Source organism: Myotis daubentonii, chromosome 14 (assembly GCF_963259705.1).
Source record: "Myotis daubentonii chromosome 14, mMyoDau2.1, whole genome shotgun sequence".
NCBI classification, from domain to species: Eukaryota; Metazoa; Chordata; class Mammalia; order Chiroptera; family Vespertilionidae; genus Myotis; species Myotis daubentonii.
This window is the reverse complement of record NC_081853.1, coordinates 14,628,116-14,650,044: the sequence shown is the minus strand read 5'-3', so window position 1 is coordinate 14,650,044 and position 21,929 is coordinate 14,628,116. Positions and strand designations below refer to the sequence as shown.

Here is a 21,929-nt window from a genome sequence, read left to right as displayed (position 1 = left end):
TCGTTGCCTATGGCCATTGGATTCAGTGTTACATTTCATGTCTTTCTCCTCCCTGTACCCCCACATACAAATACCATTTTGAAGATGGCTACTTCTAAATGAATTGTGACTTATTGACATATTAAAGAACTATTTAAATATAAATTTGAAAGGGGAGGGAAATGTAGATAGATCTATTGATTTAAGTGGTATTATTTCTGGATTAAGAAAAGGCTCTGTAGCTATAAGTTTGTGATTTGGTTTATAAGGAATATTTTCATGAAAAAGACTTGTTCTATCATCCTTCTTATAAATCTCAAACTGGCCAGCATGATAAATACTACTTATAAATTCTAGACATAGGGCAGAAATATTTTGAAAACTAAAGGAACTGGTTAATTTGAAAAATATTATTTTGCATTATTTCGTGAATGGGCATTTTTGGGACTTGGTTTGGCTTTAAAGTCTTTTATAAATATTTTGTATGACTGTTGATACTATCATTTTGTTTCTAGGTTGCTGCTAACACTCCAAGTATGTACTCTCAGGAACTATTCCAGCTTTCTCAGTATCTACAGGTAAAAATAAAGCTTAAGAATTCTTAGTCTTTAAAAGTAAAATTAAACAACTTAGGTTTGATTTTGTTAGTTCACAAATATAGGCTAAAGAAATATTGGTTAGATATAAATACTAAATAAGTACCTTTTCATAGTAAAAAAAAAAAAGGATTACAAATAGGTCTTAAGAAGAAAGGATAAAAAAAGAGGATTGTTAAGTCTAGAGAAGATAAGGTTCTGTTTGCAAGAGAAGTTTTTTCTTCAGATATGAGGATGTGTCAGAAAAAGTTCTTTACCTATAGATGACTTTTAAATAAAAGTAAACCTGGAGAGATGGTTGCTTAATATGATATTAATAGCAAATAATTATATAGTACTTATTACATGCCACACTTCACCTAATTAATTCACTTAATCCTCACAGTAATCCTATAAGGTATGTATTTTATTCCCATTTTTATGGATGGAGTAACTGAGGGACATTACACACCTAGTATGTGTTAGAGTTGGAATTTGAATGCACATAGTCAAATCTCAGAGTCTCTGCTCTTAACGACTGTGCTGTGCTGCTGGCTCTATGAAAAAGTTTCTTCATAGGGCAGATACTTGCAATGGAAGTTAATACCATACTTAAAGAGCCATACAAATCTCTAAAAAGGAAACAAATATTAGTTTCTTCCTGTTTTTCGTAGATTTGGGCTGGGTTATGATTCTTCTTATTCTGGTGAGGGAGCATGGTTAAGGAAAACCCTGGATCCAGAATTTAGAGATTGAGGTTTTTATCTTGGTTCAGCTACTCAATGAGTTCTGTGACCTTGGTGAGTCATTATGTTGCAAGTCTTCAGTTGCCTTTTGTTTAAAACAATAGAACTAAACCAGTGATCATGGGTCCCTACATTCTTTTATAGGAATCAGTTAGAACAGTCCTACCTCAGTTAAGAATGTACACATCTTTGAAAATAAAATTATCAATGTATTAATCAGATCTTATCTTCCACTGGGGATCATGTAATGGTGCATAGAAAAGCAGCTTTACACACTTGGAGTTTAGTCGAGTATTTAAGAGCGTAGACTCTAGCCAGAATTCCCTGGACTTGATCTGTGGCTTTACCTCCTGACCTGTTGGAAAAGTTGTTTAATTCTTTTGTGCCCCATTTTCCTCACCTGTGATATGGGTATAGTAATAGCACTTACCTTGCAGGATTGTGAAGAGTAAATGAATTAATATATCTAAAGCACTTAAAATAGTGCCTGGCACATGAAATATATTCCATAAATGTTAGTAGTTGTTTGCCATACAGTAAGAAAGCACAGTAATTGACCTAGATCGCTCATATAGAGAGATGGAAGTAAACTTTGAGATTAATTTAGTCCAAACGTCATTTTTCATATGAGAAATCTGGGGCTCGTATAGGTAAAATGATTTCCCAAGGCTATACACTTTTGTTACTAGTCATCGTGGATGGTGAATCCAATCACTCAAGTACTCTAACTTTCTTACCAGTTTTTTAAATACTCATAGTAGGAGTAATCTTTCAATGGTCTTTTATTAATTTGCGGAGAGAAAATTATACTGCACTGACTTTTCTGTATACATATTTTTGAATTGGTAAAGTTCTAATGTAAGTTGTAAACCTTTTGAATAAAAACTAGAATAGATGCAATTCATCCCTTAGAACCAAAAGCCTATTCCTGAAAGTATTAGATTTATGTTAGGACTTGGTTCGTGGAGTTATGAAGTTTTAAGTCAGATTGAGTAAAAAAAAAAGTGTAATTACACCATCTAGTGCAGTGGTTCTCAACCTTCCTAATGCCGCGACCCTTTAATACAGTTCCTCATGTGGTGACCCCCAATTTCACTGTTACAAATTGAACATAATTAAAGCATAGTGATTAATCACAAGAACAATATGTGATTATATATGTGTTGTCCGATGGTCTTAGGTGACCCCTGTGAAAGGGTCGTTCGACCCCCAAAGGGTCGTGACCCACAGGTTGAGAACCGCTGATGTAGTGGAAGTAGTGGTTGTTTGGTGGTTATATAACTCCTTGACTCCTTAATTACATTCAACAAGTACTTGGATTCTTAACTTATTTTGGGCATATTTAATTGCTAAGTCGTATACAGTCAACAGAGATAATCAAGACACCTGCAAATGCAGTAGGCTTTGGGAGTGAAGTAATTTCTATTATGTGTTTTTTTAAATAATGTATATATATTTATATGTATATATATAACATTTTAAACAGGAAAAATTAAAAGATACTTTTGTTTTAGCTGTCATACCCATGCAGCTAACCCATTAAGATGTATTTGCTCCCAGCCTGTGTGGCTCAGTTGGTTGAGTGTAGTCCCACGCACCAAGAATTTGCTGGTTCAGAGTTCCCCATCAGGGTGCATGCCCAGGTTGCAGGCTTGATGGCCAGTAGGGGGTGTGCAGGAGGCAACCAAGCGCTGTTTCTCATTGATGTTTCTATCTCCTTTTCCTTTCCTCTCTCTCAAAATCCATACAAGCATTTTTTTTTTAAAAGAAGTATTTGACAAGATTGTTTTGACTTAGTTTGCCATAAGCTTGATTTGCTTATGATATTGAGAAGATTGAATTGATTGATTTAAAAAGATATTTTTGTTGATTTTTAGAAAGAGAGAGGAATATCAATGGAAGAGGGAAACATTGATCAGCTGCCTCCTGCACACCCCCTATTGGGGATCAAGCCCTGACCTAGTATTGAACTGGCAACCTTTTGGTGCCCTAGATGATGACCAACCAACTGAGCCACACTGGCCAGAGCGGATTGATTGATATTTATAAAATTTGAGGTTAAAACATTTGTTGGAGCCCTAATCGGTTTGGCTCAGTGGATAGAGCGTCGGCCTGCGGACTCAAGGGTCCCAGGTTCGATTCCGGTCAAGGGCATGCACTTTAGTTGTGGGCACATCCCCAGTAGGGGGTGTGCAGGAGGCACCTGATCGATGTTTCTCCCTCATTGATGTTTCTAACTCTCTATCCCTCTCCCTTCCTCTCTGTAAAAAATGAATAAAACATATTTTTAAAAAATTTGTTGGATTCTTCTACTGTGGGTTTTTGTTTCTGTGTGTGTATTTTTTAACTATTGTGAATTATGAGTTAAAAAAAAAACCAAGGTGACTTGGGTTCTGTTAAAAGGGAAGTTGCTGTTAGAGCACACCTAACGGTAGTACTTGCAGCCAAACAAAGGAGGCTAAAATGATGTGACCTGTATATGTATATTTTACAAAGTAGATTTATCATGTTTGAAAGTAAGATACAAAGTGGAATGTAATATGAGAGTATTTTCAGAATGTGCTAAAAATTAATTACTCTTCAAAGGAATCAAGGTGAGTTTATTAGAATCTCTTGTGCTTTGTAATATTAGGAGGCCTTACATCGGGAACAGATGTTGGAACAGAAGTTAGCCACGCTTCAACGGCTACTAGCCATCACCCAAGAGGCTTCCGATACCAGTTGGCAGGTATTCCAGTTGCCTTTATTTACAAGAAGCATTTAAGTTTAATGTCCCTTAGATGTTGATAAAACTAAAATTTTGTAGCAAGCAAAAACAAAGTTTTTTTTCTAATGAACAAATAATGAAAACTTAGCATTTTACACTGGATATTGGTCAGTTTTATGATTTTCTTTTTTTGGCAGTGGCAGTCTTTTTGATATGTTATTTTTTTAATTGCTCTGGGATTTTATTTGTATTTGATTTTTCTTCAACAGGCTTTAATAGATGAAGATAGACTCTTATCACGGTTAGAAGTTATGGGAAACCAATTACAGGCATGCTCCAAAGTAAGTATTAATCTCAAGTACATAAAGAAAAATACGTACTTTTTATGTAGCTTCAATTTTTTGTCATTTTAAGTACATGCTAAAAACAATTATACATTTTCACTGTTCTTTTAAATCCTTTGTCATTATGGGAAATTTCAAACATACATGTATGTAGAAAGAATTGTATAGTGAATACCCATGTACAACTCTTTATCTTTTTTCACAGTTGGTATTTGTTGGAGAATCTGGGTCATTTGTCCTCTATGATTTCTCTCATTCTGGATTGTTATTTAAACATTCTTCTAGCCCAGCCAGTGTGACTCAGTGGTTGAGCGTCGACCTATGAACTAGAAGGTCACAGTTTCGATTCCGGTGAGGGCATATGCCAGGTTGCAGGCTTGATCCCCAGTGTTTCTCTCTTTCTCTCTGAAATTAATAAAAATATATTAAAACAAACAAAAACATTCTAACTCCCCATCCCATACCATAAATTTGATCTAGAGATTTGATTTGATTTAGCTTCAGTTTTTTTTTATGTGTGTGTGTTTTTATTTTGCCAATTCACTTCATGAGTGGTATTGTGTACTTTCACCAAGAGGTATCATATGTCTAGTTGTCTTTCTTTTGGGGATATTAGCAGTCATTGGTGATCCTTGCCTACATCTGTTGTTTTATTCAGGGTTGTAAAAATGGTGATGTAATTTTATCATCCCTTCATTTACTTGGTTCGTCTGAAGTACACTTTCTTTAGGAAAAAGCAGGGTAAATGGGTTTCTCCCTTTATTACTAGATTTCAAAATAACGAATTGGTTCCTTCTCATCCACCAAAGAATGATCATGAACTGTTTTCTCCCCTTAGATTTAATACGTTTGGTGTATTTCGTCCTATAGTGTTTGTTTGGTTTTTTTTTCTTTTTTTTTTAAATATATATTTTATTGATTTTTTACAGAGAGGAAGGGAGAGGGATAGAGAGTTAGAAACATCGATGAGAGAGAAACATCGATCAGCTGCCTCCTGCACACCTACTGGGGATGTGCCCGCAACCAAGGTACATTCCCTCGACCGGAATCGAACCTGGGACCCTTCAGTCCGCAGGCCGATGCTCTATCCACTGAGCCAAACCGGTTAGGGCATGTTTGTTTTTCTTATTGATGCACAATTACCCTATCATTGATCTATGAGAAGTTCATGTTGGCACCTGAGTCCTTTTGATAGAACCCTAGCAGACTCTGTCTGATAGCTTCCTGCTTTCATATCAGACAAGACATTCCAGGCTCATCTTGTACATTTCCTGCCTCAGACTTCAGATCAGCTTTTCCCTGTGGTGGTCTTACTCCTTTTGGTTTAACCATTGTTTTAAAATGCGTGGGCCCTTTGAAGGTGATAGATTATTTTTGTCCACAAATGTAAATATTGTAGCTTACAGAGAATATGAAAAATAGCAGAGATAATTCATTTTGTATAGTTGAGAGAAATTCTTAATTGTCTTTGATTTTTTTTTTCTGTTGGAAGTATGAATGTATTTGTGAAGGATAATTTACTAATGAAACCTTTTATTGATTGATTGATTTTATTGATTTTAGAGAGAAAGGAAGGGGGAGAGAGAGAGAGAGAGAGACATTGATTTGTTGTTCCACTTATTTATGCATTCATTGGTTGATTCTTGTATGTGACTTGACTGGAGATCAAAGCTGCAGTCTTCATTCATGGACAATAGAGACCATTATAAACTTTTGAACAATAATAGATACAGAGGCAGAGCTGCCTCAAACAGATTGTCAAACTGCAGCGGGAAGGCCGGGGAGGGTTGGGGGGCAGGAGGTAGGGGGGTAAGAGATCAACTAAAGGACTTGTATGCATGCATATAAGCATAACCAATGGACATAAGACACTGGGTGATAGGGGAGGCTAGGGGACTGTCTAGGGCGGGGGGATAAAATGGATACATATGTAATACCCTTTGTAATACTTTAAGCAATAAAAAAAAAAAAAAAAAAGCTGCAGTCTTGGCGAATCAGAACAACACTCTTACCAAATGAGTTACCTGGCTAGAGCACTAATGCACCTTTTAAATACAACCTCATTTAATTACAGAGCCAACACCATCTGTGTTTGAAGGTATAGTAAACCCTTGATTTTTTGGACCTTGATTTAATGAATTTCAGATTTAATGGACAGAATTTCTGGTCCATATGTCATAGGTGAAAATTAACATCCTGTTAATTTTAAAATGTTTTTAACCAAGATTTGCTTATAATTAAATTAATGGGTGTGTTTTATTTTGTTATTAATTCACTATGATTTTTAACAAATTTTAGCAAATAGGCCGTCCGTTGGAGAAAACACTGTAATAATTTCACCGACATAAATAAGTATTACATATCTGCAACTCTGGCCTACATATTTAAACCCAAAAGTCACCACTTGTAAACAATTTTAGCATGTGATCACTTTGCCTTGCTTGCGGTAATTGGTTCTGTTTTCTTGGGGCCTGACTTTCTGTAGCAGTTTTTTTGTTCTTTTTTTTGTTTGTTTTTGATTGATTTCAGAGAGAGGAAGGGAGAGGGAGACAGGGATAGAAACATTAGTGATGAGAGAGAATCATTGGTTGCCTCCTGCACTCCTCGCCCCCTACTGGGGATTGATTCTGTAACCCAGGCATGTGCCCTGATAAGGAATCAAACCATGACCTCCTGGTTCATGGGTTGACAATTAACCACTGAGCCACACTGGCTGGGCTTTGCAGCAGCTTTAACTCCTACTGGCTAGGCCACGCCCCAGCCATGTGTATTTGTTTACTCATGGTGATTGGTGAATGCACATGTTTATTAGACCTATTCATTATAAATTTAAAATTACAGTAACGCATAGAAAACTTTTCTGTGAAATTAAACTTTTCATACATACTTAATTTTAATTACACAAACATGTCTACGTAAATAAAACATGTAAACTAATTTGTTAATTTTTAAAAAATATTTTTAATTGATTTCAGAGAGGAAGGGAAGAGGGAAAGAGAGCTATAGAAACATCATTGATGAGAGAGAATCATTGATTGGCTGCCTACTGCACCCCCATACTGGGGATCGAGCCCGCAACCCAGACATGCACCCTGACTGGGAATCGAACCATGACCTAGTTCCTAGGTTGATGCTCAACCACTGAGCCACGCCAGTTGGGCAAATTTGTCAAATTTTTAACATAATGTATTCAGGAAACCTTTATTATATTACAGACTTTAGACTTTAACAACACCCCCTCACCCAAATTAGTTCGTTATATCAAGGTTTTACTGTATCTTCATATAAAATTCAAAGAGCATCATAATTTGTTATTTTTTCAAATGGTAAATACTTTCAAAAAATAACTTGGCTATAATTATAAATATCTTTTAATCCTAGAATCAAACAGAAGATAGTTTACGGAAAGAACTCATAGCATTACAAGAGGATAAACACAACTATGAGATGACAGCCAAAGAGTCTCTGAGGCGGGTTCTGCAGGAGAAAATTGAAGTGGTTAGAAAACTTTCAGAAGTTGAGGTATTTCAATTTAATAAATATTAAATAGTAAAATATGATTTTTAAATTTTAGCATAAAATGGCTAATATTTCAGGAAACTTGGATAGTGTTATTTAGCTAGCAAATATTTCCTGTCCGTCAGGTGGGAGGGAGCAGCGAGCTGTTCTCATTGTCAGGAATTCTCAACATAACCAATAAAACTATGTGAGTTCTCCTGCTTATGGTCCCTAGTTAGTGATTGAGGAAATAAAAGCCTGACCAGGGCATCTTACTATTTGCACTCTGCTTAGGATTCATTTTGCATACAATGGACCAGGATATGTGCCAGGGAATTATCTCCTGTCACCTTAGTTTGCTTTTCTTCCAGTTGAGGGTAATCAGTATAAAGCAGAGAATTTACACCAAATGTTTTTACTTTACCCATCCTCCAGAGAGGAAAACTAGCTGTCTTAACTTTAAAGATTCAAAGAAGAAATTATCTCTAAGGTCCTTCTTAAGTCTTTTAAACAAATGTGATATTCATTGCTTTAAAATGATCTTATTGATAACACAGGTCATTTCTTTGAACCAATGTAAAATTACCACAGAAGTTACCTGTTACTGGATTTGGTTAAAATGCCCATTGTAAACTAAATAGTATACATACCTCCATATAGGGATAGTTTCTATAATAGCTCTATCCCATAGTAACTGATTCACTGTCATGTCATTAACTTGACATGCAAGGAAAGAAAGTTGCTAGCTGTTCTATAACTTTCTTATTAAATTGATTGCTGCATATTATTGAACTTGCTTTGAGGAATTGAGAGGCTTAAAATTTTTTCAAGACTAAATAAACATCATACTCAGTGGTCTTTTAAAAGTGTAATTATATAAAGGTAGCATTCTCTCCTCCCTGTCCCTGTTTTGTTGTGTGTGTTTTTAATTCTTAGTTGTATTTTCTGTTTTAACATGCATCTGGAGTAAATTGAAATCCTTGTTATTTACATGAAGTTCAGGGCAGATGTTGATTTAGAACAGCCCACAGAGTTACACTTTTTATAAATGGACTTTAGAATGTGGATTAATCCTAAATCAATTGCCTGTAAACTTGAATTGCAGCGAAGTCTGAGTAATACTGAAGATGAATGTACCCACCTGAAGGAAATGAATGAGCGGACTCAGGAAGAATTAAGAGAATTAGCCAATAAATATAATGGAGCAGTTAATGAGATTAAAGATTTATCTGATAAACTGAAGGTATGTGTTTACTCAACCTGAAAGTATGTTAAGTTAATTGGCCCTAACACACTGGATAGCTTACGAATTAGGTATTGCGGAACAGTTGCTGATGTAAAATTTGGTAATCGTTGAAATTTATAGTAAAAATAAGGTGCTTATATTTAGCCCAAACCCCATTGCCATAGATAATTGAAAGTCTATAAAAGTTGACATAGTTTCTCTTAATGGAAATAAATAGTCAGTACTTCACAATAGACAGCAAAACCCAAGGTACTCAGACTTTTAAAAAATTTTTGAATCTGCTTATCTTTATTTTTTTTTTTTCATTTTTGCCAACATTATTTTTTTAAAAAAACCACACATTTCCCATTAATGGTTTTAGTCAAGAATGAGAGTACAATAACATAGAAAACCTAGATTTATTTGTTAAGCTATTTATTACAAAGACAAAACAATTATCATGTGGAGTACTTTGAGGACTTCATCCCAATTTCATGTGTTCTGCTACAGAAACTGAATGAAGAGGCTACAAATGAAAGGATATAACATAACCTAAGAAGCTATAATAGAACAGACTGGTGAAACATGGTGAAAGGAGCAAAAGCTAGTCAGAAGAAAGACTTGTGTTAGTATGTGTGGCTGGGATGTTTCCAAAAAGGCTCCCTAGAGATGCCTGAATGAATTAATCTGGGTCCCAATAGTAAAAAGACCCTTACCCCTGTGGAGAACAAGCAGAGGCCAGATTCATCTGAGATCTTTGTCTTTCTTTTTAAGGGTAAGGGTGTCCTTAGGCCCTAAAGGGGTCTATCTTAGATTCAGCCTCTTTTCCATCCCGTCTACCAACACCTAAGTGCCCGTGCATTTTCACCCCATACCCCTGCTAGATTACGGAAGATACATACACTGAAGGCAGGAATTATAGGCCTACTCAAAAGGTACCTAAACACAGAAAATTTGGGGATAAAAGATAAACTACAAATACCCTCTTGGTTAAGTAAATTCACCTTGGTTTATAAAGGTCATAGTTTCTTCTGCTGGTGACAACTTGTCTCATACAGTCTGTCTCAAGAAAGAACTGGTTCAGGAAGTTTTGGAGAAGGAAAAATATTTTCATCAACACCCACTCCACAGAGGAAAAGGCACCAGGTTCTCTCCTACAGTTATGAGCAGAATCCCAAAGCAACATAAAATCATTTTCAGTGATCAACCACTGCATCCTCAAACTGTCCAGCAACTGTGGGTGTAGTATCTACCTCCATCCCATCTTCATAATCTCTTATTGAATCTTCTGTCTGGACTCCAGCCATGTTATACTGGCTGCTCACAGACTGAGAAAGCATTCCTTCGAATCTCTCCAGTGTAGCCTGGCCTTTGGCCGTCAAGTGGAATAATCCTTCTTCATAGGTGTAAAATGTAGGCATGTCCCCCTGCCCTTGTTCATGTGCTTCCACATCATATTCTTCTCCATCATAATCATCTGAATCTTCATCCTCAGGATCTGGAGGCAAAGCCTGGCATTCACACATTGCAGTGAACATTGCCTCCAATGCTGATTTATCACTAGGCGCAAATCTAAATTCAGCAATAGGTTCAACATCATCATCACTGCCTTCCTCTTCTTCATCAGTAACAGATTCTTTTGATTCTTCTTCAAATTTGGCATTCACCAAATTTACTGTAGTTTAACATATAAATGCTCTCATGGATAGGCATTTAGTTTCCTAGACACTGCATGCCAACTAATGGTGGGGTATTCCAGTGAGAATCCCAATCCAGAGCCATCTAACCAAGACAGGCAGCTCTCAGTGATGTAAAGAGTGCCGGTGCCCAGGCCCTTCCCATTCAGCACCGCCTCGGTATCTGGCTGCTGCTGCCGGAGCCCCTCAGCCGACCCGGGTGGCGGGAGACTTTTGAGGAAGCTCATTGCGGTAGTGAGGGCCAAGATGCAGACCAAGAGGGAGCTGAAGCACAGCAAGACCCAGCTCACCGCATCCCGCTCCGGAAGTGATCTGAATCTGCTTATCTTTAGGCAGTCCCAAAGGCAGGGCCCAGCTGTTAGTGTTGAATAAGCCCAGAGAGAACCTTGGAGTGAGCTGCTTGCACCCTATAGCTTCCCAGGGTGCCTTTGACTCTGCTTCCACTTCAGCTCTCTGTAGCTATAGGGACATATGGGACAAGGACAAACCAGACCATAGGTAACGGCAAGGTGGTCCTTTAAAATGTTATAACTGAGTTTGTGAAGACCCATCTGTATGTAATTCAAACCATGGATTGAGTGGCTAGAAGAGTTAACATTTGTTAGAGAAGGCGAGAGCATACCTCTTGTCGGTCTTGTTAAAAGGAGGTTGTTTTGAAAAGTGCTTGTAACCATAATTACTGTAGTTAAACATAATTTTGTTTAAAATTTCAGAATAAGTTTTATTTTAGAACTTATAAATTAATTGCAACAATAGTAATTTCATGGGAAAACCTTATTATTTCCCCCTTTAAAGATCTGTTTTTCATTTTGACCACTTTATTTCTGTATATTGAGCCTACTTGCTTGCTACAAGTTTTTTTCTCCTATGTGATATGAAGGCATGACCCCAATGCAGATCACTTTTGACATCATTTTGCTGTTTACAAATATGTTCTATAATATTGAATATTCTCCTTAGAAGTTTTGTAAATAAAAGCAATTCTGCTTTAGGTTTCTTAAAACAAGGCCAGGTTTTATTAAATAACTGACCTATCTATTTCTTTCTCAACAGATAGCAGAGGGAAAACAAGAGGAAATCCAACAGAAAGGACAAGCTGAGAAAAAAGAATTACAACATAAAATAGATGAAATGGAAGAAAAAGAACAGGAGCTCCAGGCAAAAATAGAAGCTTTGCAAGCTGATAATGACTTCACCAATGAAAGGCTAACAGCTTTACAAGGTAAATTAGCTCACCCAGAAATAGATTTAATTTGATTTTTTTTCTTTTTATCTGTGAAATATCTTTTTCTTGGACTTTTATTTACAGTACGGTTAGAACATCTTCAGGAGAAAACTCTTAAAGAATACAGCAGCTTAGGTAGGTGTCATCAAACTTTTTAATTAAAGCTGAATTTTATCATTAAACTTTTGATGTTTACTATCTCACACTGGTTACTTATTTTCTTTAAGAGTGATATTTTACATATCCGGTATAAAGTATCTACACTCTTTCATAAAATTTCCTTTAAAAATTTGCTTGATTGCCACCAGTGGGCACCATTGTTTAATCCTTTGAGATGAATGAAATTTTTGCATCTGAGATATTCCACTTAGAGATATTTAAATGAGAAAAATACATGACCAGCAGGATCCTTTTTATTTTATTTTTTTTTTGAGGTTCATTGGAAAACTACTAAACAGTTAGTCTTTTCTCTGAGTTGATAGAGGATGACAAGTTGGACACTTCTTATAAAAATAAGTGTGAAGTGTTAGTAGGAATACAAAATGCCATGGTTACACGAGAGACCAGTTTTAAAGTAATCCTTTCTTTGATCAGGCAATGATACACTGTCTTAATCCTAGGGATACAAGTTGATGACTTCTTACCTAAAATAAATGGAAGCACAGGAAAAGGTAGTGTAAAACACTTAAATATTTTTCTTTCATGATATCCTTTTATTTAATCAGGATAGAGAGGTCAGGTTTTTATGGTTTTAATTGTTTGGAATGAAAGCATGCTGTTCATAGACCATTCAATTCCTTTGTTTTGTAATTCTTAATGTTGTAATCTATGGTTGGGTATCCTTTGTTACATGGAAATTCTGATTATTCGAATAATAAGAAAATAATATGACATCCCCCCCCCCCCCACCATATTTTTCAAAGAACTATACTATTATTTTCTTTTATCAAGTACTGCTTCCTGGGGATAATTGCTCCCCCCCCCCCTTTTTAAATATATTTTTATTGATTTCAGAGAGCAAGAGAGAGGGAGGGAGGGAGAGAGAAACATCAATGATGAGAGAGAATCATCAGTCGGCTGCCTCCTGCATGCCCCTACTGGGGATTAAGCCCGCAACTTGGGCATGTGCCCTGACCAGGAATCTAACCATGACCTCTTGGTTCCGTAGGTTGATGCTCATTTTTGATATTTGTGCCTCAGCCAAGAGTTTACTTAACAGCCTATTGAGCCCTTGAACATGTCATAGAAATTGCTTTTTTTATCCATTTATTTCATAGATCAGAGAAAGCAGGGCCAGTAATTCTGCCATCTGAAAAATCCTTTATTAGTTCATGATACTATGATCCTTTTTTCTGGATAGTTTGGGTAATCTCTTGCCAAAAATCTATAGCCACTATTGGTTTTCTTCCTATAACATGGAGTAGTTTTACCCAGGCTTCTAAATTCCTTCACTCATCAATATACCAACATACTCACTTCTCCCTTCCCCATCTATCCAACTTTAATTGAGTACCAAATAAGTGCCAGATTCTGCATTAGATGGTTGGAGTATAGAATGAATAAAACTGTTTTCTGTGTTTGCAAATCTGTGTGCCTCTCAGCTCAGTTTTTATACAGATGTTAGTAGAAGATATCAAGGTTGATACCCAGAACTTCTTAAGTATTTTTTTCTTGTGTAAGGGGATATCTTTCTAGTTCTTAGGCAGCAACCAAACTCTGATAAAGTTAGAAGGCACTTTTTTTGTTTATTTTGCTTTTATTTGTTTTTTAATCAAGTACTGGCAAAATAGGCTCAGGTAATCGTGTTTATGTAAGCTGCAAAGTCAAGACCTAATATTGAATATGTAATGAATTTTGAAACTAAATTTTTAAAAAGTTTCACTAATCATTGTTATTTGACTGGTCTTTGTATAAAATATATTGACATTTTAAAATTCCAATTTGATTGAGTTTCAACTTGAGAATTTTTAAAGGTGTAGTTTTATTCATTGTACTTTTTTCTGTCTCTTAAGTATATTAAGCAAACAAATGTAAAATGACTTAAGTGGTCTAAAAGCTTGTCCTCCTTAAATGATTTTGTTTTCTGTTATTATTTTGCCTTTTTATTATCTTTCTGGCATGTACATTTTTTTCAAATACATCACCCTTTTGATTTAACATGCATTTATTTAATATATTAGTGTTCACTCAAGCTGAGAACATTCCGTTTCTTCAGTTAAGAGATTCCTTGAATATATACTGAACCATCTTTATACTATTTAGAGTTGTCAAATTACTGCTTAAATTTTTTTGCCAGTTCCAAATGATGTATATGAGAATACTTGTAGATAACTCCTTGATTTAAGACTGAATAAGAGATTTGGGATACTTTAAGGTATTCCTTGCGATTATTATTTTTTCCTGCTGGTGTGTTTGTTTTTGAATGGTGATAAGTTGAGTAGAGTGAGAGTGACTAATGGAATATCTTTAAAGAAACGGAGTAGTAAATATCTGGATATGCACAAAAACTTCATTATACCAGATTTAGTTACAGAGTGGATTTTGGAATAAGATGGATCTGTTCTGAATTATTTGTAATAAAATAACAAACCAGTTATCAAGTATTCCAATGTTACCAAAGTCCATACCCATAATGGGCTATCAGACATGATTTTAACTAAAATTACTCTATAAATAATAGAAAGACAGCTAAATATAGAAGTAAGAGAATATTTCAAAAATGCCTAGAGATGTTAAGATTAAAACTTCTATAAACTCCATTTTTGAAATTAAATCTAACATAGCTACTAGAAGTACAGGTTTGTACTATAAATTTTAAATATATTTTCTAATAAGCATAATTTGAATATATTTTAGAGGGTCTAGAAAAGCACTGTCTAATACATTTTTTTTTCTTATAGCCAGTTTCAGGGACCTTAATAACTTCAATGTCTGTAAGACTCATAACATGGCTTTACTATTGCCAGCTTTCTCTAAATTTCTGAGAAAAACAAGAGCCACATACATAATTTAAAATTTTTTAAAATTTTAAAATATTAAAAATTTCACTACATTGAAAATATAAAAAGAAACAGGAAAAAAATTAATAATATTGTTAAATAACTCACTATATCAAAAATGTTTTTTTAACATGTAGTCAATATTAAAAGATTATAAATTAAGTATTTCACATTCTTTTTTCTTTAATAAGTTTTTGAAATCAGTCTATATTTGTTTTACACTTACAGCACATCTCGTTTTTTAAGGGCTCGGTAGCCACAAGTAACTAATGGCTACTATATTGGACAACACTGGTATAATCAATAATCAATAAAAATCCATAGGAAATTCAAATGTATAAATAAAATGCATTTTAAGTATCGTGGATCTCTATTATGTTTCTATATCTGTCTTTTTCTTTATATCCCTACAACCCTATTTAGTGTCATAGACACACCACACTCCTTTTGATTATCACTAACATCTTTTATAGTTTTGGCAAAGTGAGTTCCCAAGGGCCAGAATTCAAATAATAGGGTATTAAAAGTGTCATGATACAATCCTTTACATATATTATCTGAAAGACATTTCTCTAATGTATCTCAGGAGATGGCTTTGTGGAAGTCATATGTATATTTATCTTTTCATATTAACCTTGTATTTTATCTAAACTGGTATAGTAAATATTTTCATGTAGAATCCTGATATTAAAATCAGAGTAGATGAAAGGGTGATTTTTGGCTTGGTGACTAATGGTGGGATGTCCTGCATTAATTAATGTCATCTAAAGTCCTGTGATGTTAGTTTGAAATTTGGTTTCAAATAAGTTTTATGAAGTCCTTTAGTTAGGTTAAAATTTGGTTTCAAATGAGTTTTCATATTTAGCAGTGATGTTTGTATAGTTTGAGTTCTAAAAAATGTTATAGTTCAGATAGGATTTATGTAAAACAGCTTTTTTTTAAATCTTGGTAATTGCTATTGAATTGAGCGATCCTGTTTTGGATTTTTTGGCTCCAATTGGCAAATGCTATTTATTAGACATTTTTTAAATTTCAGATTTCTGTTGCAGTTAGTCTTTTTCTTTTTGGGGACTATATTGTATCTGTGTTCTGGACATGTAAGGCATTGGTCTCTAAAACATTTTCACAATCTTTCTTCCTGTGTTTTTGTCTTATACTGAGGGTGCTTATAGACTGGAGACTGCACACATGTAACTAGATAAGGAAAGTGAGGAAGGCTGTCAGTAAGGGTGTCGAGGGGGCTAACGAGTGATCAGGGTAGGAGATTTCTGGCCCTCAAGCAAAGCTGAGATGAAGGGTGAGGAGGAAGAAGGAGAAGAGAAAAAAGGATTTTACAGGATAGTACTAACTCATTTCCTCTCTGACAGGTTGTAGTGCTTTCACACCTTCCAAATAGTCATCATGTTGGAGCATATTTTTAACACTTGAACTTCTCAAAGATAAAAATATGTAGTTGAAAGATGTTATCCAGATCTAGAAATTAACTATTTGAATCAAAGTAAAGACTATTGTAATAAAAGAACTAAAACTTTTATTAAACTACTGTGTTAGATTTTGATTCTCTGCACCCATTAAAAACCAAAAACCAAATTCTGTTTGACCTGAGGAAAACCATTTACCAAGCTCTTATTTTCAAATATGCAGGCATTCATTTTAATCATTTGGACAGAAATAAATAATGTAGTGCTTTGATAGTATATGAAGTACAGATTAAAAGGCTCAAAAGGTAAGATTGGCCCTGGTCTGGTGGCTCACATGGTTGGAGTGTTGTCCCATACACCAAAAAAGTTGTAGTTTGATTCCCAGTCAGGGCATATTACTAAGTTTTGGGTTAAATCCCCAGTTGGGAGGCACCTGATTGGTGTATCTCTCTCTCTCTCTCTCTCTCTCTCTCTCTCTCATTTTCTCTCTCCCTCTTTCCCTCTCTCTCTCTCTCTCCCTCTCTCCCTCCCTCTCCCTCTCCCTCTCCCTCTTCTCTTCACCTCTAAAAATCAATGAAAAACATATCCTCGCATGAGGATTAAAAAGAAAATTATGTTTTAAAAAAGGAAGACTGAAATGAAAGTTTAAAAATTAAAATATTACATCATTTTCTTTAAAATTTTAAAGGTATTCTTAAAATATATTTTCTTCTTAACTCAGATGAATAGTTTCAAAGAGGAACTGTTAGAGAACAGTTATTTGAAAATGTATTTAGTAAGAACAAATGCAAATTTTGAAATTAAGATTATTTATTAAGCTCTCATAGAGAAAAGTATGTTTTTAAAATGTTACAAAGTTTTTAAAGCAATATTTTTCTATGGTTTTCTTGAACACTTTGGATAGAAACTGCACCTTTAAAAGCTAACCATTCAGGGCATAAAATAATGATTATATAGCTACAATTTTTAGTCATTTCACTTTAACTCCAAAAATGTCTGCTGTTAGTATTAAAATATATTAAACTTTTATTAATGGCATTCAGAATTACCCATGTTGAAACAATTCAGTTTTTCTACCTTTGCTGTTGGTTTTCAAAAACAGCAGCAAACTGTATCCTTAAAGGTGTTTCTTTCTTTATTAGAGCACTTGCTTTCAAAGAGTGGCGGGGACTGCACTTTTATTCATCAATTCATAGAATGCCAGCGTGAGTAAAGAGTATTTTTCACATCGATTTTAATGAAGTGAGGGGCTGAAATTGAAAAATGAGAGGGAGAATGAAGATCTCAACATGTTTGTTATTGTGGTGGTGCGCAAAGGACCATCTTCAGACAGCAGTGAACCCCTTCATTCTGTTTATGTTTCTCTCTTTTGAGAAAAATATTTCTGTTGCAATATGAACATTTCATATGGCCCACAAAAACAAAGAGAAAGTTTCAAACTTGTTAATTAAAAATCATTGTTGAGCGGGGAAGAAAATAGAATGTCTACACCTAAGCTTAAGAGAGAGTAATATTAACCTGTTTTATTAGGGCTTAAGTCACAGATTTGGATTTTGAGGTTCTTAAATAAATTTCTTAAATGATGCATAAAAACAATGGTTTACTTTAGGCACTCAGGTATGAAAATGACCTTAGGGTAGCAGGAGCTTTCTAGGGAAGGAGTAGCAACAGATTGTCCGATAGTCTGACATGAACTACCTCCCCTTGGGCTACCTTTAATAATATTTTTAAAATAGATAGGTTGACTTTTGAGGTGATTTATACCTCTGCTGAATTCCGAACACAAGTATTGTGAATTCCCTCTTACTTGAAAATTACGTGGCTACTTAAATTTATAACAGTCACAAGCTTGAGGTAGTGTCTTTATCTCGTTAGTGACAATTAAAGGTCACTGTGCATAGTAAAATTCATTGATGACTTCTATACTTTTTCTTATCAGACACACACTTTGTCAGGCATTTTTCTCTTCCTCTTTACTCTCTTGTTTTTGAAATGAGTGGTTTTTTCAAGTTTCTATGCTCATGAATTCACTTAGTGGGTGTGCATGCATGTGTGGTATGCTTCCCTCCCACCCCATCTAAGAGTATTTGAGGTTATAAGGGTTACTCCTGGTAATTATAGCAGACATTAACTCAACAGATCAAATGTTATACTCCTTAGAGATGCTTTAAGGGATTTCATTTAATAGTGTTACAAGAGCTTCTGTTTTAGTCCATTTTAGAGACTATAATATTGAGTGTAAGTTTAATATTACTTTGAGGCAAATGATTTAATAGATATGACATATTTCTTTCTCCTTTAAAATTTTATAAAGTAAAAATAAGTGCATCTTTTTATCTTTTGATAACTATCACTTTTACAGGAAATTGGCATAGGGATTCGGGGCAAAATAATTGGTACCCACTGAAACCAACTTAGAGCAGAGTATATAATATAAACTATAAATCTTTAGGAGAAGGATTTTATACTTAGTTTTACTACATGTGACCATTTTTTAATGTTATTTTTATTTTGACTTTTGGGATTTATATTTGAACGCAAAGATAAATATAACTATCTTTTTGACTTTGGGGTTTTATATTTGAACGCAAACAGACAACTACCAAAGGAATGTAATAGTAAGTTACAATTTGCAAAAATAACTTGCAATATTATAAAATGTGTAAAGTATTTACCTGTAGTTGTAATGCAGAACAAAGTTTGTATTAAAACAAAAAACAAAAAACTTTGGAAACTTTTATTGGGTTACAGGGAGAAAATGAACCAAATAAACATTCAGAGGTAGAGCAGAAGTTGAGTAAATTACAGCAATCCCCTCAATGGGGATATTAGCCAATAAGATGTTTATGGGAACTGTGTAATGGCATGGTAAAATGCTAAATGTGGTACATGGGGGTTGGGGCTGGTGGTGGATAAGAATTAAAGTCCTGTTCTTATGGAAAAAGAATGAACCAAAGAACGGGGGACAAGTATTTCTAGGCATTTGAATCCATTTGGTCTCTGAGTGCAAATAGTGCAAGTTTGGACTGTGGGTTCAGGTAGCTAGGGATATAGCCCATTATATGAATGTGTTTGGTTCCTGAGTTTCAGTAGCAAGAGTTTGGTTAATGAGAATACCAGTTTTATATTAAAACTAGGGGCCCAGTGCATGAATTTGTGCACCTTGAAAGGAACTGTGGGCCGCAAGGTTGAGGTGGGCACAGGGGCGGGTCTTGGCCCATCCTCTACCTTGGCCAGCCCCGTCCCCACTACTGCTGCCCCCAGTGGCGCAGAGGATTGGGGACGGTGCCAACAATGGGTACGAGCAGGCACTGTCAGTAGGTGTGAGCAGTGGCTGCTGCCCCGATTGCCCCTCAGGAGCAGGGGGAGGTTAAGAAGCCCTCAGAGGCAATTGGGGCCGGCAGCTGCTGCTTACACCTGCTGAAGGTGCCAAGCAATCAGCACCAGCGCCGTGTGTGTGAGTGGTGGCTCTGGTGCCGGCTGTGGGTATGAGTGGGGCCGGCTCTGGCCGTGGCTCTGGCACAGGCAGCGGGTGCGAACAGGGCCGTGACCAGCAGTGGGTGCGAGCAGCAGCTGCCAGCCCTGATCACCCCTCAGGAGCAAGGGGAGGTGGAGAAGCACTGAGGGGTGATCGAGGGCGGCAGCCGCCACTCACACCCACTGATAGCGCTGAGTGATTAGGGCCGGCCCTGGGATCCAGCAGCGGGTGTGAGCAGGGCTGGCACCAGCAGCAGGTGCAACCACCGGCAGCAGATGTGAGCACCAGCATGACTATGATGCTTGGGAGCAAAGAATTTTCAGTAACCACCAGAGGCTCACCCAGATGACAGCAACTGGCCTCCTGCCTTGGTCTGGTGCCCCTGCTCACCTGCTCCACCATCCTGCCACGGCTGATGCCCGCCATGTTCTGTGCTCTGCTACCTGCTGCTGATGCCTGCCATGTTTCACATGTGCCCCCTGGTGGTCAGCGCATGTCATAGCAACTGGTTGTTCGGTCGTTCCGCCGTTTGGTCTGTTTGCTTATTAGGGTTTTATGTATATAGATTTTCCAAATATGTTTTGTTCCTTAAATTTGGATAGCCAGAGTTGGCATAGTAAGGGTTATCTCTAGTTCGATTTGTTGTTACAGGGGACATTTTCATTATTTTATGACAAGCTGCCATTATAAAAATTGTTGCGTGTAATAAGTATTATGGCAGGCAAGGCAGTTTCAGCAAAAATCTTCAAGTGAACTTCTGAAATAATTTTGGATTATTTTTTGACAAGCACATAAAAACTTTTTTACTATTATTTTTATTGATAGGCATCTTGAGCTGATTTATGATCTTGAACATGAAATATATATTCTGTGAGCAGAGATACTTCATGTTCTTGTTTCCAATCTTTTAGAAAGCGAATGTTAAATACCTAGCTTTCATTATTTACTGTACTTGTATACTAGATTCACCTGTGTTTTAAAAATTAGAAAGCCAGTAGTTCACTTCTGTAGGATTCTGCATGTCTGTTTTTAATTTATTGAGAGATTCTTTTCAGTTTATGTGTATGAATCTATAAGAGACAGTGTGGTTAGTGGCTCTCTCCATTATAAAGTAATTTTGAGGAAATTAATGGAGTTGGAGCACATTTCTATTTGTTTTCTTTTTATGGTAAAACACACTGTGTTTCTTTTTATTCTTTTTAGGAGAAAAGCTTTTAATCCCAGGCAAAGAGATTAGATTTGAACAGACTTTATAAATATAACCTTTTGCATAATTCCAAAACTGTGAAGTAAATTTTCTGTATAAAAATACACTATGTAAAACCTACAATTAACCAGTAACTTTAATAAAATTTGCTAAAAAGGCCTAGCAATATTTCCTTCAGAGTTTCAAGCATGAGGTTTAAAGAGAACTTCACATTCTATGTTCCCTGCAAATTTTAGTTACTCAAGGTTTACCATGAAACTTAATGTATTGAGACTTTTGTGTTCCGCCAAAGATGCTTTCTCAGTTAAATTGTGCATCTCTAACTCTGTTTCATATGTATTTTTGAACTCTATCACTTGATTAACTTGTATTCTGAGTGAAAAGATAAAGGGTAAAAGGGGGAGAATCTGAGGACATGGAGACCTGCCATTACCTAGCCTTCTCTGGACCTTGACTCATTGCTCTTCCTACTGTTTGTCCAGGAGAGGGCAGAGGCATCAATGCTGGATGCCTGAGGAACTTTCCTCTGAGGACTCCTTTGTAGAGGTAAATTATGCCCTCCCCCAAGGGCATCTCCCTTTTGATGATGGTCAAAAAGTGCCCTGAAATAAACCTCATGTCTTTGAATTCTTTGTTTTTTAAATTTTATTTTTATCACCATTTATCTACACCGGGGTCCTCAAACTTTTTAAACAGGGGGCCAGTTCACTGTCCCTCAGACTGTTGGAGGGCTGGACTATAGTTTTAAAAAAAACTATGAACAAATTCCTATGCACACAGCGGCGGCAAAAACACCCGGCAGGCCGGATAAATGTTTTCGGCGGGCCG

The 21,929-nt window shown here is 36.0% G+C and overlaps 2 protein-coding genes and 1 non-coding gene across 34 annotated transcripts in view; 1 reads left to right on the top strand and 2 right to left on the bottom strand.

The window, feature by feature from the left end:
• Positions 1–21,929, top strand: part of SLMAP (sarcolemma associated protein) — a 163,667-nt gene that overhangs the window by 95,269 nt on the left and 46,469 nt on the right. For 9 of the 32 annotated variants that reach the window (XM_059663187.1, XM_059663170.1, XM_059663171.1 and 6 more), the window contains 9 exons: positions 495–557; positions 3,933–4,028; positions 4,277–4,348; positions 7,733–7,873; positions 8,955–9,092; positions 11,825–11,993; positions 12,081–12,131; positions 12,617–12,667; positions 17,559–17,621. In XM_059663187.1, coding sequence (XP_059519170.1) covers positions 495–557; positions 3,933–4,028; positions 4,277–4,348; positions 7,733–7,873; positions 8,955–9,092; positions 11,825–11,993; positions 12,081–12,131; positions 12,617–12,667; positions 17,559–17,621 — 844 coding nt within the window. Of the gene's footprint in view, positions 1–494; positions 558–3,932; positions 4,029–4,276; positions 4,349–7,732; positions 7,874–8,954; positions 9,093–11,824; positions 11,994–12,080; positions 12,132–12,616; positions 12,668–17,558; positions 17,622–21,929 lie in introns of those variants that run through there. The other 23 variants (XM_059663192.1, XM_059663193.1, XM_059663182.1 and 20 more) reach the window with 8 other exon arrangements.
• Positions 9,862–11,079, bottom strand: LOC132215255 (methylosome subunit pICln-like). Its single transcript, XM_059663163.1, is given in 2 exon segments — positions 9,862–10,756; positions 10,759–11,079. Coding segments are annotated over 2 exon segments (726 nt in total). The 5' UTR covers positions 10,999–11,079; the 3' UTR covers positions 9,862–10,270.
• Positions 14,889–15,012, bottom strand: LOC132215942 (small nucleolar RNA SNORA33). The gene has a single exon (XR_009448644.1). It is a non-coding gene; the product is annotated as a small nucleolar RNA SNORA33 (small nucleolar RNA).